At 31.3% G+C, this 27,934-nt stretch overlaps 5 protein-coding genes across 6 annotated transcripts; 4 read left to right on the top strand and 1 right to left on the bottom strand.

The window, feature by feature from the left end:
- The first annotated feature begins 4,335 nt into the window (after positions 1 to 4,335).
- Positions 4,336 to 4,860, top strand: LOC139867976 (uncharacterized). Its single transcript, XM_071856318.1, has one exon. The coding sequence runs from the start codon at positions 4,336 to 4,338 to the stop codon at positions 4,858 to 4,860; it is 525 nt and encodes a 174-aa protein (XP_071712419.1).
- LOC139867975 (uncharacterized) lies at positions 4,857 to 5,273 on the top strand. The gene has a single exon (XM_071856317.1). The coding sequence runs from the start codon at positions 4,857 to 4,859 to the stop codon at positions 5,271 to 5,273; it is 417 nt and encodes a 138-aa protein (XP_071712418.1).
- A 40-nt stretch (positions 5,274 to 5,313) lies between these two features.
- Positions 5,314 to 13,956, top strand: LOC139867974 (uncharacterized). Its single transcript, XM_071856316.1, has 3 exons — positions 5,314 to 5,500; positions 5,566 to 6,136; positions 13,914 to 13,956. The coding sequence occupies exons 1-3, from the start codon at positions 5,314 to 5,316 to the stop codon at positions 13,954 to 13,956; spliced, it is 801 nt and encodes a 266-aa protein (XP_071712417.1).
- On the top strand, positions 13,150 to 17,000 carry LOC139866272 (uncharacterized). 2 transcript variants are annotated; one of them, XM_071854460.1, is made up of 6 exons: positions 13,150 to 13,254; positions 14,412 to 14,503; positions 14,834 to 15,095; positions 15,181 to 15,377; positions 16,185 to 16,372; positions 16,472 to 17,000. In XM_071854460.1, exons 2-6 carry the CDS (start codon positions 14,412 to 14,414, stop codon positions 16,756 to 16,758), a joined length of 1,026 nt encoding a protein of 341 aa, XP_071710561.1. In that variant the 5' UTR covers positions 13,150 to 13,254; the 3' UTR covers positions 16,759 to 17,000. The 2 variants fall into 2 exon arrangements, with proteins under 2 accessions (XP_071710561.1, XP_071710562.1); XM_071854461.1 differs by having other exon boundaries at positions 13,168 to 13,219.
- Positions 17,001 to 18,794: 1,794 nt separating this feature from the next.
- Positions 18,795 to 19,673, bottom strand: LOC139867973 (arabinogalactan O-methyltransferase 2-like). The gene has a single exon (XM_071856315.1). It carries the CDS (start codon positions 19,671 to 19,673, stop codon positions 18,795 to 18,797), a length of 879 nt encoding a protein of 292 aa, XP_071712416.1.
- Between the last annotated feature and the right edge of the window lie 8,261 nt (positions 19,674 to 27,934).

Raw genomic sequence — 27,934 nt, 5'->3', positions numbered from 1 at the left:
TATATTGACCTCACGAGCATACCCATGAACCATACTCAATCACCTCCATAGCTATAACCCATAATTTCCTTAATCATATCCCACTCGAAAAACAATTTCGAAATCACTCGGACAGCGCTCCGTAGTAATATTTTATGTATACTAATAATATCTTGAAATAATACGGAGTAAATATATATATGTATATCGATTGAGAGAGTTTAGAGAAAAATATTTTCAAGTTTCTATGAAATAATGAAACCTATTGAATTCTATTTATAATAGATTTTTGAATTATTAAAGTGAATTATTAAAGTATGAATTATTAAAGTGAATTATTAAAGTATGAATTATTAAAGTGAATTATTAAAGTATGAATTATTAAAGTGAATTATTAAAGTTAAAGTAAAGTAAAAATAAAGTAAAGGTAAAGTTTAAGTATAGTAAAAGTATAAAACTATGTACGTATAATACGCGTATAAATATATATAATATTAATTTAAATCGTTATATATATTTAATAAAATAAAATATAAATATCGTTATCTTTATCATACTAGTTAAGTAATGAGTTGTCAAAAGTGGTTCTAGATATTTATAAAAGTTATATACTTTTTAATAATAAAGTTCTTTTTAAACTAAAAACGTTTTTTGTACGTTTGAAACTAAATAGATCAATCGAGTCTTTATGAAATTCAATCTTCCACTATCCTTTGTCTAGTTCTCAATGATTGACAATTTGTTCTTATTTATAAATCACTTTACCATTTTTCGAATATTGTTAAAATGGAAAGATTTCTCAAATCAACGTGGGCCTTTCAACAGAGACTTGTAATCATAATTCAATATATCTGATAATTCAATCATTTGATCTCATCTTCTAATTCCATTGATAAACATTTTGAAACAGATACAATCATATAAAGTATTTAATCTAATATTTTATTTACGTTTCAAGTTATAATATATATACACATATACATATATAATCATATTCGTTTAATGGTTCGTGAATCGTTGGAACTTGGTCGAGGTTGAATGAATGTATGAACATAGTTTAAAATTCTTGAAATTTAACTTAACAAATATTGCTTATTGTGTCGGAAACATATAAAGATTAAAGTTTAAATTTGGTTAGAAATTTCCGGGTTGTCACATTATACTCCCTATTAAATGAAATTAAATAAATATTTTAAATACCAAATCCTGATTACTTAATTTTTCTTTTAACGGCAGTTTAAGATCACCCACGAGAGCTAAACCACTCATACGTGCATCTCCTACACTTGCATAACCCGCCCACAATTGTTGTTCTAGAGGAAACAGACCCAATCCGAGGCATGGGCGGTAAAACCCCCTCTTCTCTACTGCCCGCTACACGATGTGCGGAAGGCACCCTTTGGTGAAATTCAAGTGTTAAGGGGCAACCTTGTGTGCAATGCTGCTCTCTACGATAGTCGAACTCCCGACCTCTCGCTAAGAGAGACAGACCACTACCACATGAGATAGAACAAAAATTGAAACCCATACAACTAAAATTGGGTCTCTTTAGTCAGCCATTTGGGTCTACTCGGTCTAATATGGACCATCTTTAGTCAATTAAGAAAGTCCATCTAAACCCGCTAAATTCCATTTTCAACTCATTTCAATATGAAAAAAGTTAAAATATATATATATATATATATATATATATATATATATATATATATATATATATATATATATATATATATATATATATATATATATATATATATATAAAATGAAAAAACAATAAACTTAAAAAATTCTAAAATAAAATTTCTAAAAATTACTATAAACAAAAAAATATTAAAATATTATTTCTTAAAAATAGTTTTTTATAAAAGTAAAAAATATTAATATATATATATATATATATATATATATATATATATATATATATATATATATATAAAATATATATATATGGGCAGGATCAATGGGGAAACCAATCGGGGGAAGCAAATTTATTTTTTTCGTTTTTTTGGAAATTTTTTTCAGGCATCAAGATCACACGAAAATATGAACATTTAAAAAAGACACTTCGTCATGAATGTTATTATTTAGGCGGGAAAACGATCGACAAAAATAACATTCAAGATAATATTGATCGTGAAAAATATTTTTTTTTCTTCATGTTTTGTGAAGTAAAATTTAGCCCGATTTAGAGTTTAGGGTTAGGGTTTAGTGTTTTCGGTTTAGTCCCTAAACCAAAAACCCAAAACCCTAAACCCTAAACTCTAAACCATTCGTGTTAAACATTCAATCTAAATCCTAAATCTAAACCCTAAATTTCTAAACCCTAATATCTATAACCTCAACATACGGTCGAAAAACACGATAATTGTTATATATTAATTCTTCGCACATTTTCTCGCCAAAATAAAAACATTTATCACAAAATGTCTTTATTAAATGTTCATATTTTCATCCAATCTATAATATTCATGAACAAAGTTTTTTCAAAAACGAAAAAAAAAATTATTTCCCCCCATTTTTCCCCGATTGGTTACTTCCCCTTGATCCTACCACTATATATATATATATATATATATATATATATATATATATATATATATATATATATATATATATATATATATATATATATATATATATATATATATATATATATATATATATATATATATATATATATAATTAATTTTTTCCCCAAAAAATAAACTTTTGTTTTTAAGAACAATTTTTATAAGAAAAAATGGGTGTCGACCCGACCCAACCCGTTTGGACCTAACCTGTTTGACCCGTTTGAAATTTGAGACCCGTTCGACTCATGACCAGTTTTGATCCAAACCTATTTGGGTCTCGACTCAACTCGACCCATTTGCCAGACTTAGTTATTATGGGGCGTGTGCGGAAATTGTTACTTGGGTCGTTAGTGATGGTGATTGACTTTAACTTGGTTGCGGGCTGAGTTTGAATGATTTTTGTTCTTTTTTATGTAACAGAGATCAAGTGTCGAAATGAGCTAATTAATTGTTTAGAAAAATCTGATTACTTTAAGAGTAAATTATCGATTTAACCTTTACATGTGTGCAATAATCTTATTACTTTACATATACTTTAGATCTCACAATAATTTGATTATTTTAACGGTGGTGTATGAGAATCACCTTCATTACTTGAAGCTTATGTTCGGATTTTTTTTTTCTTTTAAGGCTACCAAATAGTTTTACACCTTTATTTTTTTTTCAATGTAAGCTATATATTCAGAAAAATACCAGTGTATGTCACATACTTTCAAATAATGTTCTAATGTAGGCTATTGGTGGGGTCCTAAAACGCGATACACTTATAAAGTGGGGTTTCAAAAAGCTATAGAATAAGACACATGATTTTTGGGTCCCTTTATGCCTTACGCTTATAAATCCGTGTCCTAAAAAACTTTTTAATATGACGCATAATTTGTTGGTCACCAATAGCCTACATTTAAACACTTTTTGAAAGTATGTGACATACACTGTTATTTTTCTATGTATATAGCCTACATTAGAAAAAAAATAAATGTATAAAAATATTTGGTAGCTTTAACTTTTTTTTAATGTGTATGTTGTTTAAAAAAAAAAAAAAAAAACTTTGTGAAAAAAAAGTGTATTTTGATTTTGAAAATGGTATAAAGATGCGATAGCTTATTGGGCTTTCTCTGAGTGTCAAGATTAGATGTGGTTGTTGGCCTTTCACATATGGTGGTTGGCCCATTTTAAATACAAAGTAGTTGTCAAAAAGTGTGTTGGATTGAACTCGTGCCCGAGGCGAAGGCACATGTATGATAGGGTGGGCCTGTGACCCCACTCAAAAATCCATAACTTCCACTTACTATAGCCCAATTTATATGTATTGTATGAGCTTTTTATTTAAGTAACCCTATTGGAAAATTTAAGTGACCCCAACGACCCAACAAGATAAATTAAAAGGCCCATAATATTTTATTAAGTTTATAAGTTAAACATTAAAAGATGCCCATGTGCCCCAATTGTGTAGATATTTGTACTCCGTATTTGAAGTTGCAGACACCCATTTAACCATTTTTATACTTTTAACATCAAGAATCTAGAATCACACGAGTTGCTAGTATCCAATATCTTTTTACTCAACAATTACTCACGATTTCGAGATTGGATTTTTCAATTACCTCACTTTCAGGTAATTTTCTTTTCTATATTCTATTTATTTATTTTTTTAACTATTTAATTTGTTAGGGTTTATCAATTTTTAGAGTCTATGCTTAATTTAATTCAAATGCCTAAATTTAGATCATGTGTAGTTTTTGTTATTTATGCTTTATAGTTAATATCGATTAATAATAATATATAGATGCAAGGAACACTTGAAGGATTTGTACTAAAAAGAAAAGTATCATTTGATGGAGAAGGAGCTTCAAATGCAAATACTTCTAATAAAGTTCCAAAATCTAACTCTACCCCTTCAATGTTAAAGAAAATTGATATAAACAATCTTCCTTGGGATCCCGCAGATAGAAAAAACATTTTAGACTATGACCCTAATCAAAGAGATGAAATAAGGAGGATTTATTTGCAAAGAGGGCCTACTCAACCGCGTGGTCATTTGTTTCCGATAAAAAAAATAGCCTCCAAAGATAGACGTTTTGTCATTACTTGGTTTGATGAATATCATTGGTTAGAGTATAGTGAAAAGGTCGACAAAGCATATTGCTTGTGGTGTTACTTATTTAGAGATCAAGTTGGAAGACAACGTGGGAGTGATGCATTTGTGACTGATGGATTTTGTAATTGGAACAAAAAAGAAAGATTTGCTGTTCATGAGGGTGATATTAATAGTTTCCACAATAGAGCACATAAAAATGTAAAGATCTCATGAAGACAAAGCAATCAATAGATGTTGCTTTTCAGAGGCAGTCGGATATTGAGAAGAAAGAGTATCGAATTCGATTACAAGGCTCAATTGATGCTGTCAGATATATATTGCATAACGCATTACCATTTCGTGGTCATAACGAGAGTGAAGACTCTATATATAGAGGTACTTTCTTAGAAACATTGAAGTTAATTTCATGTCAAAATGAGAATGCAAGAAAGGCAATGTTAAAAGCTCCGAAGAATTGTAGACTAACTTCATCTGATATTCAGAAAGATATTGTTGATTGTTTCGCCAAAGAAATACTCAAATCTATATTTGAAGAGATTGGTAACGAGGTGTTTAGCTTGTTAGTTGACGAGTCTAGTGATGTGTCTAAAAAAGAGCAAATGGCTGTGGTTTTGAGATACGTTTGATTTTGTCTAGAGGAAGAAAGGCTAGAGGAAGAAATTGCTAATGGTGAGGTTGAAACAGGAACAGGGAAAAATCAAGAACTTTTCTCTTGTAAGAGCAGGAGACACAAGATGGGGTTCTCATCACAATACAATGTTAAGTTTGAAATCTTTATTTCCAGGAGTTGTCAAAGTTCTTCAGTTTGTTAAAAATGAAGGTGACAATGCTTTAAGTCGGAGACAAGCGTCCGGTATTCTTACATATTTTGACACCTTTGATTTTGTCTCTATTTGGATTTGATGTTACACATTTTAGGGCTTTCAAATGTATTGTCACGAGCTCTTCAGAGAAAGGATCAAAATATCCTAAAAGCAGTTTCGTTGGTGCAAGGAACGAAAATGTCATTGCAAAGCTTTAGAGAGAACGGGTTTGATGAATTATTGGAGGACGTAAATTCATTTTGTCAAAAGTACAATCTTGAAAGGTTGAACATGGATGAATTATATGTGGTTTCAAGAAATCGAAAGAAAGATTTTACCAATCAACATTACTTCAAGGTTGACATTTTTATCGCGGTTTTGGATATGATAATTCGAGAGCTCAATGATCGATTTAGTGAGGTAAGCACTGAATTGCTTAATAATATGGCGGCTTTAAGCCCACGTAATTCATTTTGTATGTTTAATGAATCTAAGTTAATGAAGTTGAGTGAGATGTATCCTATGGATTTTAATGAAAGGGAAAGAGATCTTCTTAAGCGTGAACTTAACATCTATCATAAGGTTGTACGTCAAGATGACAAGTTTTCTAACTTAAATGGGATTGCCGACCTTGCTAAATTGATGGTTGAAACTGAAAAGCATCTTTCATATCGTTATGTCTATCGGTTAGTAAAACTTGCATTGGTTTTGTGTGATGTCCCGTACAAAACCATCGTGTACGAATCATCAACAACAGGATCATTACAAGGTCATATACTAATGCGGTTTCAAAAGAAGCTTGCATTCATGAATAAAGGTGATGTCTTAACCAACATCAAATATCTTACAACAAAAGTATGCTTCAATGAACAGAAGCAATTAGTAATAGTATGTGACCCAATGGTCGTTACAAATCATTGTTTCAAAAGGAAACATAGTTTGAATGCAGATAAAACGTTTCATGCGGTGACAACTCTAACAAGTGCAGTGGGTGTCTACAAGGCATGACTAGTACAACAGCGGAAGCAAGCAACCTTAATCACCTGAGAAAAACATGCTTAAAAACGTCAACACAAAGGTTAGTGAGCTATAGTTTAAGTATAACAGTATGTAAGGTAGGCCACGAGATTTCAGTGCTTCAACAGCGTTTCAAAACAGTATGAAAAGTATATGTATAACTGTGGGCACTGAAATGTCCCGTTCATATTGATTATAAACGTTCCATATTAATTGATTTCGTCGCGAGGTTTTGACCTCTATATGAGACGTTTTTCAAAGACTGCATTCATTTTTAAAACAACCATAACCTTTATTTTATCGATAAAGGTTTAAAAAGCATTACGTAGATTATCAAATAATGATAATCTAAAATATACCGTTTACACATGACCATTACATAATGGTTTACAATAAGAACATATTACATCAAAAATAAGTTTCTTGAATGCAGTTTTTACATAATATCATACAAGCATGGACTCCAAATCTTGTCCTTATTTTAGTATGCAACAGCGGAAGCTCTTAATAATCACCTGAGAATAAACATGCTTAAAACGTCAACAAAAATGTTGGTGAGTTATATGTTTAACCTATATATTATCAAATCATAATAATAGACCACAAGATTTCATATTTCAATATATATCCCATACATAGAGATAAAATTCATTTATATGGTGAACACCTGGTAACCGACATTAACAAGATGCATATAAGAATATCCCCTATCATTCCGGGAAATCCTTCGGACATGATAAAAACGAATTCGAAGTACTAAAGCATCCGGTACTTTGGATGGGGTTCGTTAGGCTCAATAGATCTATCTTTAGGATTCGCGTCAATTAGTAGATCGGTTTACTAATTTTTAGGTTACCAAGCAAAAGGGGCATATTCGGCTTCGATCATTCACCCATATAATGTAGTTTCAATTACTTGTGTCTATTTCGTAAAACATTTATAAAACTGCATGTATTCTCATCCCAAAATATTAGATTTTAAAAGTGGGACTATAACTCACTTTTACAGATTTTTACTTCGTCGGGAAGTAAGACTTGGCCACTAGTCGATTCACGAACCAATAACAAATATGTACATATATATCAAAGTATGTTCAAAATATATTTACAACACTTTTAATACATTTTGATGTTTTAAGTTTATTAAGTCAGCTGTCCTCGTTAGTAACCTACAACTAGTTGTCCACAGTTAGATGTACAGAAATAAATCGATATATATTATCTTGAATCAATCCACGATCCAGTGTATACACGTCTCAGGCTAGATCACAACTCAAAGTATATATATTTTTGGAATCAACCTCAACCCTGTATAGCTAACTCCAACATTACTGCATATAGAGTGTCTATGGTTGTTCCAAATAATATATATACATGGGTCGATATGATATGTCAAAACATTTGCATACGTGTCTATGGTATCTCAAGATTACATAATATATTAGAATACATGTATAATACAATATAAGTTAGCTAGAATATGATTTGTATAGAATTGTTAATATTTCCCGTAGCTACAAAAATCAAAAAATATCCAATCTTGTTTTACCCATAACTTCTTCATTTTAAATCCGTTTTGAGTGAATCAAATTGCTATGGTTTCATATTGAACTCTATTTTATGAATCTAAACAGAAAAAGTATAGGTTTATTGTCGTAAATATAAGTTACAGGTCATTTTTGTAAGAGGTAGTCATTTCAGTCGAAAGAACGACGTCTTGATGACCATTTTGAAAAACATACTTCCACTTTGAGTTTAACCATGATTTTTGGATATAGTTTCATGTTCATAAGAAAAATCATTTTCCCAGAAGAACAACTTTTAAATCAAAGTTTATCATAGTTTTTAATTATCAAACCCAAAACAGCCCGCGGTGTTACTACGACGGCGTATGTCCGGTTTTACGGTGTTTTTCGTGTTTCCAGGTTTTAAATCATTAAGTTAGCATATCATATAGATATAGAACATGTGTTTAGTTGATTTTAAAAGTCAAGTTAGAAGGATTAACTTTTGTTTGCGAACAAGTTTAGAATTAACTAAACTATGTTCTAGTGATTTCAAGTTTAAACCTTCGAATAAGATAGCTTTATATGTATGAATCGAATGATTTTATGAACATCATTACTACCTCAAGTTTTGTGGATAAACCTACTGGAAAAGAGACAAATGGATCTAGTTTCAAAGGATCTTGGATGGCTTGAAAGTTTTTGAAGTAGAATCATGACACGAAAACAAGTTCAAGTAAGATTTCCACTCGAAATAAGATTGTTATAGTTATAGAAATTGAATCAAAGTTTGAATATGAGTATTACCTTGTATTAGAAAGATATCTTACTGTAAATAAGAAAGATTTCTTGAGGTTGGATGATCACTCTACAAGATTGGAAGTAAGCTAGCAAACTTGGAAGTATTCTTAATTTTATGAAACTAGAACTTGTAGAATTTATGAAGAACACTTAGAACTTGAAGATAGAACTTGAGAGAGATCAATTAGATGAATAAAATTGAAGAATGAAAGTGTTTGTAGGTGTTTTTGGTCGTTGGTGTATGGATTAGATATAAAGGATATGTAATTTTGTTTTCATGTAAATAAGTCATGAATGATTACTCATATTTTTATAATTTTATGAGATATTTCATGCTAGTTGCCAAATGATGGTTCCCACATGTGTTAGGTGACTCACATGAGCTGCTAAGAGCTGATCATTGGAGTGTATATACCAATAGTACATACATCTAAAAGCTGTGTATTGTACGAGTACGAATACGGGTGCATACGAGTAGAATTGTTGATGAAACTGAACGAGGATGTAATTGTAAGCATTTTTGTTAAGTAGAAGTATTTTGATAAGTGTCTTGAAGTCTTTCAAAAGTGTATGAATACATATTAAAACACTACATGTATATACATTTTAACTGAGTCGTTAAGTCATCGTTAGTCGTTACATGTAAATGTTGATTTGAAACCTTTAAGTTATCGATCTTGTTAAATGTTGTTAACTCAATGTTTATTATATCTAATGAGATGTTAAATTATTATATTATCATGATATTATGATATATTAATATATCTTAATATGATATATATACATTTAAATGTCGTTACAACGATAATCGTTACATATATGTCTCGTTTCAAAATCATTAAGTTAGTAGTCTTGTTTTTACATATGTAGTTCATTGTTAATATACTTAATGATATGTTTACTTATCATAATATCATGTTAACTATATATATATATATATCCATATATATGTCATCATATAGTTTTTACAAGTTTTTAACGTTCGTGAATCACCGGTCAACTTGGGTGGTCAATTGTCTATATGAAATCTATTTCAATTAATCAAGTCTTAACAAGTTTGATTGCTTAACATGTTGGAAACACTTAATCATGTAAATAACAATTTCATTTAATATATATATATATATATATATATATATATATATATATATATATATATATATATATATATATATATATATATATATATAAACATGGAAAAATTCGGGTCACTACAGGCACTTGGTAACTAACTTAACGTTTATAACCCCCTGAAAGTACACTTGGCGAGTGCGTATATTTATGAAGTATTAAACACCCGTTAAGTGCTAGTGCTACTAGCCCGAGTGGGGATGTCAAACCCTATGGATCCATATCTAAGATTCGTGTTCACCGGTTCAAAGACCAATGACTAAACGTTACCGAGCTAAGGGGAAAGTTTATGCCGTTGTATAACCCACACATATATAAAGTTTAAGTACTCGTGCCTAGTATGTAAAACGTAAAATGCGCATGTATTCTCAGTTCCCAAAATAGTTAAAGTAAAAAGGGATGCTAAAACTCATAGTGATAAAGTAGTAGTAAAGTTGACTCGGGAAAAGTAAGCAAGTACGTTTGTCCAAAAGGTCCTCAACCTAAGTCAAAAGTTACTAAGTCCGTAAATCGTCCCAATAGGTTTAAATGTATGTAAATTAGGTCCTAAGTATCATCATCATTCATCATCAAACAAAAAGTATAAAGTAAGTTTCATTCTAGAAAAGAGTTTAAAACAAAGGCTGACTTCGATCAGTCGCCACGACCTCTATACAAACTGAATTGAGGTGGGACCAGTGGACATGGCTCCGTATATGAGTCCTTTAGTTGCTGTAAAAATTCCAGAACCAAACTCGTCTTCCTTTGATCGTGGCGACGGTTTAAGTGCGAGTAGGTCAGAATTTTCAGCACAACGTTAAAAGGACATAGTGACGTTCGGAGGGCCATAGATCCTAAACCGTAACTCGGATTAAGATGAGTCTTAAACAAAAAATTATCTACTCGAACAGAGCTAACTGAGAATCAACTTTCCGGTAGCCCAGGTATTCTGATCAGACCCGAAAAACAGTAGGTTTAGTGTTCCGGTGGGTTCTTGGTGCTCGATGCTCATCACGGTTCTCATCCTTTGATGCATATAGCTTCAAGTGTACAACTCGTTGATGTGTTTGCATCATCTTTACCAAGTTTTGACCATCATAACACAAGTGTAAGTCTAAGATAAGTAGCACAACTCAATTAAGTATTGCAAGTAGTTTGATGAACCAAAGTTACATCAAGATCTTAGATCCGACACATACATGAACTCTAAAAGTAATATTAAGCTACAAACTTGAAAGTAAACTAAATAATCAAGATCTTAAGTTGTAGAACATAGTTCTTAGTTAGATCTTGAAGATCCAAGACCCAAAAGTCTAGATCTAAAGTTACTAAGTTAAATCCTAAGTCATAACACTTGAATCTTTACTTTAATGAAACCATAAGTTATGAAACTTAGATTCTCATCTTGTAAAGTGTATGTAAGCTCATAAGCTCTTGTTCACAACAAAATTAGAAGACCATAAGCTATAGAAAATTAAATCCAACACAAGTATATGAAGTTATAACTAGAAAGTTATACTTCCATGTTCTTAAACTTATAAAGTTAACTTTTAGTTTCAAGAAATATGAGATCAAGATTAACTAGTAATATTTGACCAAATTAACAACATTTCAACTTTAAAGTACATAAAATGAAGAAATAAGTTAAATCTACAAGTAACAAGTTCATGGTTGTTCATACTTTAAAGATTCAAGCCAAGGCTTTGATCTTTAAGAAAGTAAACCTTAAGTTTACAAACATGGATTCAAGTATGGTTTTTACAACTCATGAACTTTAAATCTTTAAAACATTAAGTGTAGAACCATAAACTAGAAAGTTTAGATTCTTTGTTCTTGGTTCTTTACAACAAAAGATGAAAGTAACCAAGATTAGATGAAGATACAAGTTATAGAACTTGATCTTTAACAAAGATAAACAACAAGTAAGTAATCAACAACAAAGAACAAGGAATCAAAACAAGCAAATGATGATAATGTATATGTATATATTTCGGTTTTGAAGAGAAAAAGAAAGGAAAAATAAAGCTTGTAACTTACAAGAAAAGAGAGAAAAGATGAGAGAAAGTTGCAAGTATTTTTGTGTGTGTGTGAAATGAAGTGAACTAGCAAATAAGTAATCAAAAAATTTGAAACAAAACACTCCCCCATGAGCACCTAGGCCGACGGCCAAGACTCCCAACAAGGCAAGGTTCAAATCTACTTTCTACATGGGAGAGTGGTGTGAGCTTGAAGTAGTATTAAAGCTAAATGGTTATGGGAACAAGGTGTAAAGATACAAGTAACTAGATTCCTTTACTTATGTTAATTAATCCATGCTTCCATTAGTAAATCACTAGCTTAAATGACGGGCTTACAAGTCCATTAAGAGTGTAGGGTGGGCTTCCAAGTCCATTTCCAATAATAAAAGCCCAAGTCCAAGTAAGTATGCAATTAACCCAAATAAAGCCCAATTAATTAACTAGTAACCTTAGTTAATTAAAATGATTAATAATAAATAATCATGAATGTAAATAATATTCTAAAATATTATTCGCGAAAAGTACGCGTGTCACAAAGACGTGTCGGGCCATGTAAAGTCAAGTACGATAACAAGTAAACGTATAAAAATACATTTATTAATGCGCAAGTATTAATAATAAATATTATTAATTAAACGTTAGAACCCGATCCTTAAACTGTTCTGAAGGGCAGGTAGACCGGGTTTGAGTCCTGAATGAATACGGGAGAAAATCCCCCCTCGAGGTCAATCTGGAGCTTACAGACAAATTAATTAAGAGGGTGAGCAGAATGAGGTTCGAACTCATGAACTCAACCTCAGCCATAAAGACATGAAATGGGGATACCACTCGGCTAGAAGCGCGGTGGTCACATATATATAAAGATTAACTGAATCTGGATCAGCGTCCGTTTCTTAGGTCCTACTGTCTATATGTCGAGAGCCGAGTACAAAGGGAAAATTCTTTGATTGCAATCCCCAAAATAACAACGAAAATAGTTTATATAAAATACTTGAAAAATACTTTTTCAGATATAAAACACACGAATTATATAATTGAATTGAATCGAATCGAATCATCATCTTATAATACATAAAATTAAATAAATAAGAAGATAAGGAACGATAATTGTGGTGTTATATTCCGTCAACTTAACATAACTTGTTAACTAATAGCTCCGTAAAATACTTAAAGGACTAAAAGGGTTGTTTACAAAATCAAAAAGGACTATTTATATAATAAAGAGAAAAAGAAGTTAAGAAGAGATCATTTCTGTTGAACTCACACACACAGCATTGACAAGAAGACTCTTTTTCAGCCGGAAGTTTCATCTTCATCAGGTGAACTAACTCATTCATTCTGCTTACGTCACCAGGTTCTATACGTCTCCAAATACCTTCAGATCTGTTTATATATTTTCCGATTTCATATATATGATCCGTATTTACATTTACATGCTTCATAGAGACACGTTTAACTGTCTATCACTAATTCACGATTAGTGTATCGGTATTCAATTGAATCAGAATTCAAAAATTAGTGTTCTCTGAATGACGTTTTCTCATTAATTTTGTTATTAAATCACTTAAAATTATTATGCAGTAGTAGTTTAATAGGTATTTATTGCAGTAGGTTAATTCACCATCAGATCGAATCGATTGTGTCCGTGTAAGTCTGCTCATTAGCTTATCACCTTATTTAGTTGTACATATACATGTTGTTATAGATATATTATACACTGAATTGTTGATTTAAATGTGTATTAGGTGCTAGTGTGTTTAAATTTTGTAATTTTTTTTTTCCGGATTAGGCAATTTATATACAAAAACATCTGAAATATTTAAGTGAGTTTCACTACCTGATTGAATATGGAGTTATTAACGTGTAATCTATTTAGGACGCAAAAATGTTTGATTGTTTTTACTTTTGTTTATATTCTCGCAAACTGTCCAAATTGAAGTGCGATATAAATGTGCCATTTTTTTTATATCATTTATTGATAAGCATTCATTGATTGCAACTGGTACCTAATAGATGCATGTGTGCAAAAGAAGATGAAATTCCAGATGATGAGTAGGAGATTGAAGTGCGATATAAACTTATCTGCTGTAAAACACTAAAATATGAATGTTTTTTGGTTACTCGTCGTATAATATAATGACGAGCACATTAAGTGGTGTACATTTATACTTGAAAGATTATTCCAATATGGCCTCCACCGTCGAAACATTTATCCTCTGTATGCCTTCCAGTTCACATGTTCTCCTTCCTAGGCCTGTCAATGTATCGAATCATGATCCAAATGCAATCCGATCCGATACAATAATATTATGGATCAAATAATATATCATTTTATTTAATCTATCTAATGATCCAATTCATCGATCCATTTAAGTGGATCAATACTTGGTTAGATCCATGATTCGTTCGATCCATTTAAAAAATTATAATTATAAGAGTAGATTAAAACCTTTTTTTTATATGATACATTTTTTCTTTGTTATGAATATTATAGTATCTCAATCTGTGCAGATGGTACGTTGCTACTGGATCTGTTTGTGTGCATTTGCTTGTTTATTGGGGGTTCTTCATGCAAGTGTTGGTGATGCCGATCCCACATATAGGTACATTTTTTTTTTATTAATTTTTTTTGTGTGTGAACTATTGTACCTTTACACACTCAAATTTACCATATTCAGTTAAAAATAAATTACAGCTAGCATCATCACAATTTCTGTAAAAAATATCCAAGCAATACTAATTAGCCTTAGTTAATTGCCATGACCCTTTCTTGTACATTCAAATATCACTTGGTAGTTTGTATTGGTAACTAATGTATTTTCACAAACTCTTGCTCATACTGTACTGTTATCTTGTTAAAGCTATGAAATTGTATACAATTTATTAAAATTAAAGAGAAGTTTTTTTAGTTCTAGTTTTGTTTTATGATCCAGGTCATGCCTAAAAGATTGTGAGACATCTGGATGTGTGGGTGAGATATGTTTTCCACACTGCAATTTTTCATCTAATGGGGCCCCACTTGATGGACCCTGGTACATGCAAGAGCCTCGGTACATAAAATGGAAACAATGGGATTGCAATAGTGATTGCCGATATCATTGTATGGTCAATAGGGAAAAAAGTCGAGCAGAGTCTGGTTACGAGCCTGTCAAGTATCATGGTAAATGGCCCTTCAAACGAGTATTCGGGATACAGGTTTGTTACAATCAAAGCGGATTCTAATACCCTTTTTTTTTATCTTTATATTTAAGTACTGATACAAATAATGTCTTTTTTGCAGGAGCCTGCTTCTGTTGCATTTTCGGCACTTAATCTGGCAATGCATTTTCATGGGTGGGTATCTTTTTTCATCCTTTTGCATTACAAGTTGCCTATGAGAGCAGATAAAAAGCCGTATTATGATTATGCCGGTCTATGGCATCTATACGGACTCCTCGCATTGAACTCGTGGTTTTGGAGTGCCGTTTTCCACAGTCGGTGAGTTTGTTGAATTTTTTTTTAAATTTATATTTATATAGATAGATATATAATAAATGTTTTTAAAACATTACAAAACTCAGGTTAAGGCCTGTCATAATTACCACGTTCTATCTGTATTGATGTAAGTATCATTGAGCTAGACGGTGACGAGTTGATCGGGATTTTGAAATGACTGCTCGGTCGAGTTGGGTCTATTCAGGGTCGAGTCGGACGTTGACTAACTTTGACTTTTATTATATATTTATATTTAACATATATATTACATATAATTATATCAAACATAAATATTTCAAACGTAAATATTTCTAACATATGTATAGGTCACGAAATATGAGTATAAATATATTAAAATGTTGACCTAACTTTGACCAACCTTGACTAAGGCCCGACTCACACAAACTCGGACCAACTTTGACTGACTTTGATCTGAATTTTACTGTTGACTGAAAACTTTAATGTTATGGGCGAAATTGGACTGGCTAGTCATCAAACCGACTAGTCAGCTGCCGTTTACAACAGTGTCTATATTTGTACCTTTGTGGTTGATTTATTAAAAATGAGTCGTTTGATTGTGTTTTAGGGCTGCGATTAGCTAATTAGTGCTCTGAAATTGCTAATTAATTAATCAATGCAAACTCCTGTTTTTTTAACCATATAGCAAACTGTACCAGTATTTCTTTATAGTGCTCTCATAAGCAAACATATATCCCAATTGATTATTGGTTGTGGTATTTAAAAGGTGATCTGTGTGATAAATTTTTTATTTTTTTTAATTTTTTAATTTTTAATTTTTTAAATGTACAGAGATGTGGACATAACAGAAAAGCTAGACTACTTCTCTGCAATTGCATTGCTTGGATACTCACTCATAGTAGCCATATTAAGAAGCTTCAATGTGAGGCTTGAGGCTGCACGAGTCATGGTTTCCGCTCCATTACTCGCATTTATTACCACCCACATTTTGTACCTCAACAATTACAAACTAGATTACGGTATCTTTCTTATCCATAATTCTAACCTTTCAACAACACCCATTTAATTTTTTCTTTTTTTACTTATTAAGAAATTAAATTAATTGACTGTAATGATAGGGTGGAACATGAAAGTGTGTGTCGCGATGGGGGTTGCACAAATGTTGATATGGGCAATATGGGGTGGAGTAAGTAGTCATCCATCACGTTGGAAATTATGGTTTGTGATAGTTGCGGGTGCATTTGCTATGCTGTTAGAAATATATGATTTTCCTCCATATGAAGGATTTGTAGATGCACATGCTGCTTGGCATGCGACAACGATACCTCTCACTTATTTGTGGTGGAGTTTTATTAAAGATGATGCGGAGTTTAGAACATCTATTTTAATGAAGAAGATAAAATAACCCCGAGTAAGGGAACTTTAACCACTGATTTGTTTTTGGTGCATATTATTATTTGTGTGCATCTTGTTTTAGTAAAAACTCATGGTGGTAGTACTGTTTTTCTCTTTTTTCCCTTTGGGTATTCGATAATGTGATTGTTGGATTAGAGATGCTACGATATTCGATTAGATTTCCGCTGTTAAAACACGATATCTGATTAGATGAATATGATTAAGAAATTGAAATTGAAGGTTTTTTTTACAGCTGCGTATAATGCATCAGATGAAACTATGTTAGAAATCAAGTTTGACTAACGAACATGATCATTCATTATAAAGGAACATGACAATCACAAGATAACGTAGTAGACTAGTAGTTGGGCCATTATTTCCTCGAGGTCTCGGGTTTAAAATTCACTATCAATATATTTTGGGTTGACTAATGTTGAAAGTAGTCACGAGATAACTTGGTTAAGCTGTGTCTATTCAACTAAAAAATATTCATCTTTCTTGAATAGCCAAAACATCATCCTTACACCCGTTGATCTTAAGATAGTGTCACACTTCCGTGTGGGGGGGGGGGGTGGGGGGGGTGGGGGCAGTTTAATTAAATAATAAGTGGTGTGTCTGTGTATCATATTATGTTTTGGCCTTCATCTTTTTGATGAAGTGTTTTCATTTTTAATACTCCCTCCGTCTCATTCCAATAGTCCACAGACAAAAAACACGCAGTTTTAGAAAATCCCTCTAACTTCATTTCTCCACCAATAAAATATCTTCTCTCTCCAGATCCACCAATGAAGTATCTTCTTTCCTTTCTATTTATGGAAGTGGACTATTAATTTGGGACAGCCCAAAATGAAATACTGGACTATTGGAATGAGACGGAGGTAGTACGATTCTAGTTTTATCGCTGAAAAAAATGAAACAACTCATGCGAGTAAGAGATTGTTTTACCCATTGGTTATTCATTAATAGTAGTTTATAATATATTTAAAAGATGATTATCATTTTCTAGAGATATTGATCAAAACGCTCATTTTTCAAACACACTATAACAATACGCCCTCAAAAAATGAAATTGTCAAAATACCCTCGCGAGTCGCAAAGTAATCTTGCGTCCTTGCGAACATCTAGTCGTAAGCTGGCTTTGAGACTGAGCTAATGATCTAAAATATTCAGATCACGATATCTTTTGAGCCGTAGCTCATATTTAGGTAACTTTTTTTAAAGTTTATATTTTTTTTAGAGATCTATCTGTTTGTATTGAAACCGAAGTCTCAATTTTTATTTAAAAATCGATCAGAAATTGCAATTTATGTACAAATGTGTGTTTTCTAGTTGTGTAATGTATTTCAGATTGATTGAGGAGATTCGTTTAGTTTTAGTCAAAAGTGGTGGATACTTAAATCAATTATAAATTAGAATGTTCTATAATGAGTTATATGAGCGGTCAAAGTATGTTTAAAATTAAAAATCAACGAAAAGCAGCAAAATTGAAGATGTTAAGAGGCTGAATTTTAAAAAATTGTTGGGACAAACCGCCTTTGGCGTTTTGCCAACCGATGGATCTCCAAAAAATACACTGTTTGAAAAAACGGTGATTAAAGCGGAGCTACAGATTAAAATATACGACCTTTCAAATAATGAGTTCGCGATTTGAAAATTTTCGATCATGTCTAGTCCCAAGGTCGCAAGAGCACCTTGCAACCAGTCGTTCGCAAGGTCGCAAGACTAGTTCGTAAAGTCGCAAGGAAGCTTGCGATTTGTGAAGACATTTTTTCAATCACCTCATTTGACGGACAAAAGTAACGTCCCGTCAATAACAGTCTAACAATCGTTGTAACACATGTAAAGTTTGTACTATAATTTATGTGATCTGAAATGAACCTCATTTTTGTATATATACAAAGTACCATTTTTTACAATGATTTACCATGTTTTATGAAATCTCATGGTTTCCATAGTTCATTCATTTATATCAATAAGTTGTTACTATCTGCCTTCGGGTTTCAACAACCCAATAACATGATAGAACCAAATAAATGATCTCAACATTTACACCGATGGTTTCAAAGAAATTAATTTCTTTTTCTTAGCTATCCTAAAATTCCAAAACTTCCCTTTAGAAGAAACCAAATTCTTTTCACTCAAAAACTCCCAAGAAAACCATTTCTCGATCGTTCGATCAACATCATGTACAACCACATTAGTCCCATTCCCAGCTCGTGCTAACACACCAGCCATATATATCGCACCCATTCGTCCTGGTGACTCAGGCCCATCCCCACCGGGCCCATCCACAACTATAACATCCCACTTAGTCTTCAAAACTTCATTAGGAAGCCCAGTTAAAGCGATCTTACATTTGGAAGCAAGTGATCTTACCCCAGACCGGAACGAACAACTAGAATGTGTTCTAGCATGTTTGAACAACTCATAAGCTTCCTTAGCAGATGTCTTGTACTTGATTTTATAAAATCGTGTCCCTTCAACATTCGCGTTCATTTTATCAAGCTTTTCTTGATTGTCCTCTAGAAATATAGTGGTACCACCTTTATTGATGGATGGTAACTTGAGATATAGTTGTTCTTCAAGCCCAAAAACAAGAATATTACAAGGAGATTTTTCTAAAATAATATCCGAAAGAAAGTTAAGTTCTTTGTCGGATAATATTTTGGTTGTATGGCTCGGATTTTTTGCATTTTGGACATGTTCAAGAGATGGTAAATATGATGTACTAATTGTGATCCTTAGTACTCTAAGGAGGGAAGCTGCAACAAGGATAAAAACGAGCAAGAGAATCAATTTTCGCTTAGTTAGGTTCATTGTTAATGAAGATCTTTCTCGAGTTGTTTGAATTAACGACGTTTTTGGGGAGAGAATACGCAACAAAGGAGCATTGGTTTGGGAGGATGAAGGTTCTTGAGGGGGCATTTTTTTTGTAGCGAGTGTTAGCTTTTTTCGGTTAACAAGTTGGTGTTGAGCTGATTAAGTGATGGTTATGAATGTTGGGATGATACTGAAAGCAAATGATATTGTTTATAGAAATTTGTTGAGTTGAGTGAAATTGAAGGAATTATGTTGCTGTGTTTTGAAGCATTTATTTGAAATTGTACTGTGTCACCAAATTACAGTGATTAAATTGTAGTGACTTACCTAATTAAGGGGATCGGCCTCTACTTTTAACTTAATTAATATGCACCATTATTTGAGTGTTTATCGTCGGTTTTTAATTTCCTAAACATATGCAGTTGGGTTTTGAATTTGAAGGCAAAACAAAAATGGAAACCGAACCAAAAACTGAATTTGAATTCAATTTGATTTCGGTTACAGCTGGAAAACTCAAAAAGACCCTGATTTAACCAAAACAAATATAACAAGTTAACAACTCCATTTTAAATTCTGACTTATAATTTTAAAAGTTTCCGTGTGTGTCAAAAAAGAAAAATCGAAAAATGAATGCAAATTTGAAAATAGAACCGAAAACTGAATTTAATCATGGTTTTAGTGTTTTCTAGTTTCGTTCGATTCAGTTTTCGGATTAACCCAGTTTGAATCCAAATATTGAAAACTCCTACATCAATTTACCAATTGACCGGACTACCATCATATTATACTTATCTTGTAAAAGTCATTAGTCGGGAACTAGTCAGTCGAAACTTCTCTAATTAGCTAAAGTTGCGTTTGATAAAAACTGAATGATTTAGTGTTGAATAGTTCATAATCTGAATGATTTAAAGTCTTTTACTAAACTTGATTCTCAATGAAAATAAGTTGTTTGATAATCATATTGAATGAATGATATCAGTTGGGATAAAGTTACTTTATTAACATATTACATGAATAAAAAATTTAATATACCTTTTCGTTAAGTGTCCTAAATATGATTTGAGGAGAATATTACATAAAATTTAGGTGTCTAAGAGTTGAGAGAATGTTTCAACTATGAATGGTTTAACACTAAATGTTGAATCATTCGGCATGATATGTCATTCAGAGGTCAGAAATAGACGCGTTGAATGCTGAATGGTTCAGCATTCGACGATAAACTATTCAATGAATAGGTAAACAAACACACCCTAAATCGGACTAGTTAGACATTGATCAACTTTGACTTTATTTGACTTATTTTTGTCGATATCGACCGAGTAATCCGACTTTAAATAACATATTTGACTTTTACTGATGAAATTGAATTTTCACAAATCTGAGAGAACTTTTACATACGAGTGAACAATTATCTACTGTTTGTTTTTTAAGATGTTTTTGTTTGAAGCTCTGCAGACGTGCCAATAAGAAGATGTGACATGAAGGTATGTATGGTGATAGTGAAGATTATTTGTTTTAATGTCTGCAAAATAATTTAATTATGTCTGCAGCACTAAAAAACATGTTTTTAAGCCTGCAAGTTTGCAGACAGAATAAAACATTATTTTAACTTATGTTTCAGTAAAAACATGTAGCGGGCGCGTATACATAAGATTAAATAAGATTTGAAGATCGAAAGACAAACATTAAACTTGTTATGGTGCTTTCTTTCGTTTACTCATTTATATTATTATTTAAAATTTATTTAATTTTTTACTTTTTTTGGTAGTTGAAAGAAAGTGGTCAATGGGTTATACAGCCGCCATCACTATTAGACCTTTTACCACAATGTGAGATTAACAAAACGGCTTAGAAATGTATCGTATTCAAAACGATATACGGACTTACGGGGTAGTATACATCATAACTAAGATGTTTTTAATGTGTCATCTAGAATTTTAAAAACATACATTTGAGATTTCAGATAAACAGATAAATCATTTAGGTGTTTACAGATAAATACACCTCAATCGAACATCGTAATTACCTAATTGAATTTTGCACTAATTTATTTGTTAAACATACATGTCTTGCGCAAGAATAGAAACGACTACCAGGATTTGCTTAAAGTCCTTGAAACTTGAATTATAGTTGCTCGACCACATTAGCAATCTATTATTAACGATTTAGGGTTCCTATTTTAGATTCTTAGATTAGATGTTTTATTAGGGTTTGCTCGTTGATTTGGGTAAAATGAGGCACCAACCCTGGTTTCAAACGTATTGAAAGCATGAATATGAACTAAAAGCCGAAAATACACATCACATGTTAATTACATGATGGTACTTAACGGACTAACTAAACGAACATGTGATGGAGGGACCACCAGAGCATCGTTTTTAAAATTAAAGGACCAAGTGCGCTAAAAGTTAATTGTGGGACTTGTTTAGCAAATTGGGGTATAACTAAGCGACCAACGAAGTAAAAAAATCTTTTCTTTTTAAACAAAATATAGGAGGCCTTTTATATATTTTGTTTTGCTCAAAATACGAGAACTCATATAAAAATGGAGACGTTTTCAAAAAAAAAAAGTCAACAACCAGAAATACAAAACGAAGACGGAACGAGGCTTGAACGTAGAAAGCTACAAAGAAACTAACGAGAACGCTATCTATAACCGAGTCTCATCCGCTAAACCACAAAACACAAACAACAAACAACAAACTGATCATCACAAAAATACAACCACAAATGCCAAACACGAGATCAAAACCCAAGCTAAAACAACATACTAAGGAATCGAAAACACAAATAATAAACCTTGATGACAACAATTTATGGAGCTACCTTTTTAAGATTACCGTTTCCCGTCAAATTCTCTTACCCAACCAAATATCAAACTTGAAAGAAAGGACATCATATAATCCATCACCTATTAATATCTTCGAAGAAGGATTTACCACACCACGATCTTCAAAACCTAGAAAACAACCAACATTTGACGACTCATAAATCACTCTTGAAGAACAACTGATAGTACTCCAAATGAACATATATTTAGGCACAATATCCTTCCAATATGTAAAGTTTTCAGTTGCAATTGTTCTATTTTCAAGTAATATTCGTTTAAATAAATAAGTGCGAATACAAAAGAAGAAAAAACGACGATTTGAAGAAGCAAATGACCAAAAAGCTCAAATGTACAAGGTACAATCCAAGTGGTTCAATTTATTGATGAGAAACGTCTAAAAATTACAAGAGTACAAGTCGCGAAACGCAAAGTACAAGATATCTCCGCGTACGAAAAGGCGTTCGAAAATCCGGAACTGAGACGTAAACAGAGCATCAACGCGCGAGTCAACGGTCCTAAAATTACAAGTCTACTATGCACATGAATATAATATAATATATATATATAATTATATAAAATTATATATATTATATTATATTATTAAATAAAACGTCGGCAAACTAGAAAACAAACTGATGTGATCGCATGGCCCTCAAGATCAGTTCACATCTATAAAAGCCAGCGAATTCTGCTCGAACGATACACCAATTTTTCATTTCTTTCTTTCATTCTCTGTAAACATAATATATATATTTATATTTTAATTTTAATTTAAGTTAATTTTAATAAAGTTATGGTTTAGTTGGGTTATTGTAAGAAATGTTTTACGGGTTTTAAAGTTGGAACTCTGTCCGTGTAACGCTACGTGATAAATATTCACTGTAAGCTATGTTCTTCCCTTTTAAGTTAATGTCTCGTAACTAAGTTATTATTATACTTATTTGAGCCGAAGTAATCGTGATGTTGGGCTAAATATTAAGACGGGGTTATTGGATTTTGTACCATAATTAAGGTTTGGACAAAAGACCGACACTTGTGAACATTGGACTATTGACTATTAATAGGTAGGGGGTATTGTCTAATTGAACGACAACTCATTGGAACATGTCGAACCTATCTTCAAATTAGTTAAACTAATAATTATTAAATTGATTACGAATGTCCTATTTAGTGACGTTTATAAGACATCGTTTACAATCATTTAATTAATTATTTGGGTTGGGTAATTGATTATTCATTCTGATCAAGTGGGTAAATTAATATTCATATCTCATTAAAACAGGGGTGGATTACATACAAGGATAATTGGTGTAATTGTTAACAAAGTAATAAAACATTGGATTACACACAGTCGATAACCTGGTGTAATCATTAAACAAAGTATTAAAACCTTGTTACAGTTCGAATCCATAATTAGTTGGAATATTTGACTTCGGGAATAAGGTTAATTTGACGAGCATTTTATAATTATGACCGATGGACTATTATGGACAAAATCAAATATGTATCAAATAATCCAGGACAAAGGACAATTAACCCAGGGTAATAAATTAAAATCAAAACGTCAAACATCATGATTACGGAAGTTTAAATAAGTATAATACTTATATTTCATATTTTATCGTACCTTTATTTACTGTCACTTTAATTACTACAATTTACTTTATCGCAATTTAAATTCTATCATTTATATTATCGTCATTTATCTTTACGCTTTATTTAAAATCGACAAACCGGTCATTAAACGGTAAAAACCCCCTTTTATAATAATATTACTATATATAATTATATATATTTTTGATAATGCTAAAAACGAACATATATTTCATAGCATTATCCCTCAAGAAAGACAAGCTTTTAGTTGCAATTGTTCTATTTACAAGTGATATTCGTTTAAATAATAAAAGGTGAAGACAAAAGACAGATTCGACGAATTGAAGACGCAAACGACCAAAAAGCTCAAATGTACAAAGTATAATCAAAGTGGTTCAATTTATTGATGAGAAACGTCTAAAAATTACAAGAGTACGAGCCGCAAAACGCAAAGTACAAGATATTAAATAGTACGAAAGGACGTTCGAAAATCCGGAACCGGGACCAGAGTCAACTCTCAACGCTCGACGCAACGGACTAAAAATTACAAGTCAAATATGCACATGAATATAATATAATATATAATTAATTCTTAAAATTATATATATATTATATTATATATTAAAACCGTCGGCAACAAGAAAACAAGCAAATGTGAGCTATCCCAGGGGGCCATGCGATCGCATGGCCTGGCAGTTATAAACCCATGCGATCGCATGGCAGAAACAGTGAGGCCAGGGTCTATAAATTCAGCGTTTTTCGGACGAATTTTGCACTCCTTTTTCATCAATCTCTCTCTCTTTCGGACGAATATATATATATATATATATATATATATATATATATATATATATAATTTTAATTTTAATTTTAATTTAAGATTAATAATAATAAGGGTATGTTAGCGAATGTTGTAAGTGTGTAAGTCGAAATTCTGTCCGTGTAACGCTACGCTATTATTAATCATTGTAAGTTATGTTCAACCTTTTTAAATTAATGTCTCATAGCTAAGTTATTATTATGCTTATTTAAATTGAAGTAATCGTGATGTTGGGCTAAAATATTAAAGACGGGATAATTGAGCTTTGTACCATAATTGAGGTTTGGACAAAAGACCGACACTTGTGGAAGTTAGACTATGGACTATTAATGGGCTTTATATTTGTTTAATTGAATGATAGTTCGTTAATTTAATATAAAGATTTACAATTGGACGTATCTATAAATAACCATATACACTCGATCGGACACGATGGGCGGGATATTTATAAGTACTAATAATCGTTCTTTTAACCGGATACGGGAATAGATTAATAGTTAATGGACTCATTAAAACAGGGGTGGATTACATGCAAGGACACTTGGTGTAATTGATAATAAAGTATTAAAACCTTATTACAATTTAAGTCCCCAATTAGTTGGAATATTTGACTTCGGATATAAGGATAATTTGACGAGGACACTCGCACTTTATATTTATGACTGATGGACTGTTATGGACAAAAACCAGATGGACATATCGAATAATCCAGGACAAAGGACAATTAACCCATGGTAATAAACTAAAATCAACACGTCAAACATCATGATTACGAAAGTTTTAATAAGCATAATTCCTTTATTTCATATTTTATCGCACTTTTATTTACTGTCATTTTATTTATTGCACTTTTAATTATCGTACTTTTTAATTATCGCAATTTTATTTATCGTCATTTACTTTACGCTTTAAATTAAGTTATATTTATTTTTAATATTTTACATTAGGTATTAACTGCGACTAAAGTTTTAAAATCGACAAACTGGTCATTAAACGGTAAAAACCCCCTTTTATAATAATAATACTACTTATATACATATATATACATATATATATATATATATATATATATATATATATATATATATATATATATATATATATATATATATATATATATATATATATATATATATATATATATATATATATATATGTATATATATAGCTATATACAAATATAGTTTTAAAAATATAGCGTTAAACTTGGCTAGTTCCCTGTGGACGAACCGGACTTACTAAAAACTACACTACTGTATGATTAGGTACACTGCCTATAAGTATTGTAGCAAGGTTTAGGTATATCCACTCTATAAATAAATAAATAACTTGTGTAAAATTGTATCGTATTTAATAGTATTTCGCAATAAAAATATAACTATTACATACCCATTCGCTTACACATCAAGTATTTTTGGCGCCGCTGCCGGGGACAACTTAAACGCCGAAAGCGAAACGCTATAAAAAAGGATTTTTATTAAGTTTTAATTTCTTTTTGTAATATTAAAAATACAAAAATATAAAAAGAAAAACAAAATATATATATTTTTAAGAGTTCTTCAAAATATATAAAATTATAAAATATTTCTATTTCTATTTTAGTTTGTAAAAATATAAGTTTTTATTTATTTTATATAAATACTTTATATAAATATAAAACAGAAAATTAAAAATCAAAAATATAAATATAAAAAGTATACGGCCCAGTACTGTAGCAGCCCAAGATCAGAGCTGGATCCAGAAGTCATGCGATCGCATGGCCCGTTTGCATAAAACTCATGCGACCGCATGAGGGTTGCTGACAGGTCTGATCCCAGCATTAATTACGCGTAGGGTTTTAATTAAATTATTAATATTAATTAGGGTTTAATTATAATATTAATTAGTTTAGTTTTTAGTTTTAATTTGTAATTTATGTTATAATTAGTTTTATTAAATATATAAAATACTTTTATAAAATAATAATATAAAAATAATATTTTTATAAAAAAATTGTATTTTTATAACTTTAAGCCTATTTTCATATTTTAAGCTCGAAAGTTTACAGAATATAGAAACTAACAGTTTCTATATGATGTAACACTGATAGCACGAAGAGATTAATGATTTCAGATAAGAATAGTTATGAAAATATCTTCAGAAATATGGAGGATGTTTATACTGTAAAGACCCGTCCTAATCCATCCGGACAAAGTCCACATCGATTATAAACGATTCACAATAGTTGATTACATCGCGAGGTATTTGACCTCTATATGATACATTTTACAAACATTGCATTCGTTTTTAAAAGACATACTTTCATTACATCGAAAGTTGACGGCATGTGAAATGTCCCGTTCTTATTGATTAAAAACGTTTCATATTAATTGATTTCGTTGCGAGGTTTTGACCTCTATATGAGACGTTTTTCAAAGACTGCATTCATTTTGAAACAAACCATAACCTTTATTTCATCAATAAAGGTTTAAAAAGCTTTACGTAGATTATCAAATAATGATAATCTAAAATATCATGTTTACACACGACCATTACATAATGGTTTACAATACAAATATGTTACAACAAAATAAGTTTCTTGAATGCAGTTTTTACACAATATCATACAAGCATGGACTCCAAATCTCGTCCTTATTTAAGTATGCGACAGCGGAAGCTCTTAATAATCACCTGAGAATAAACATGCTTAAAACGTCAACAAAAATGTTGGTGAGTTATAGGTTTAACCTATATATATCAAATCATAATAATAGACCACAAGATTTCATATTTCAATACACATCCCATACATAGAGATAAAAATCATTCATATGGTGAACACCTGGTAACCGACATTAACAATATGCATATATAAGAATATCCCCATCATTCCGGGACACCCTTCGGATATGATATAAATTTCGAAGTACTAAAGCATCCGGTACTTTGGATGGGGTTTGTTAGGCCCAATAGATCTATCTTTAGGATTCGCGTCAATTAGGGTGTCTGTTCCCTAATTCTTAGATTACCAGACTTAATAAAAAGGGGCATATTCGATTTCGATAATTCAACCATAGAATGTAGTTTCACGTACTTGTGTCTATTTTGTAAATCATTTATAAAACCTGCATGTATTCTCATCCC

The sequence above is a fragment of the Rutidosis leptorrhynchoides genome, chromosome 9 (genome assembly GCF_046630445.1).
Source record: "Rutidosis leptorrhynchoides isolate AG116_Rl617_1_P2 chromosome 9, CSIRO_AGI_Rlap_v1, whole genome shotgun sequence".
Taxonomy (NCBI): domain Eukaryota; kingdom Viridiplantae; phylum Streptophyta; class Magnoliopsida; order Asterales; family Asteraceae; genus Rutidosis; species Rutidosis leptorrhynchoides.
Note: the sequence above shows the minus strand (reverse complement) of the source record. Positions and strands in the feature narration are given on the sequence as shown.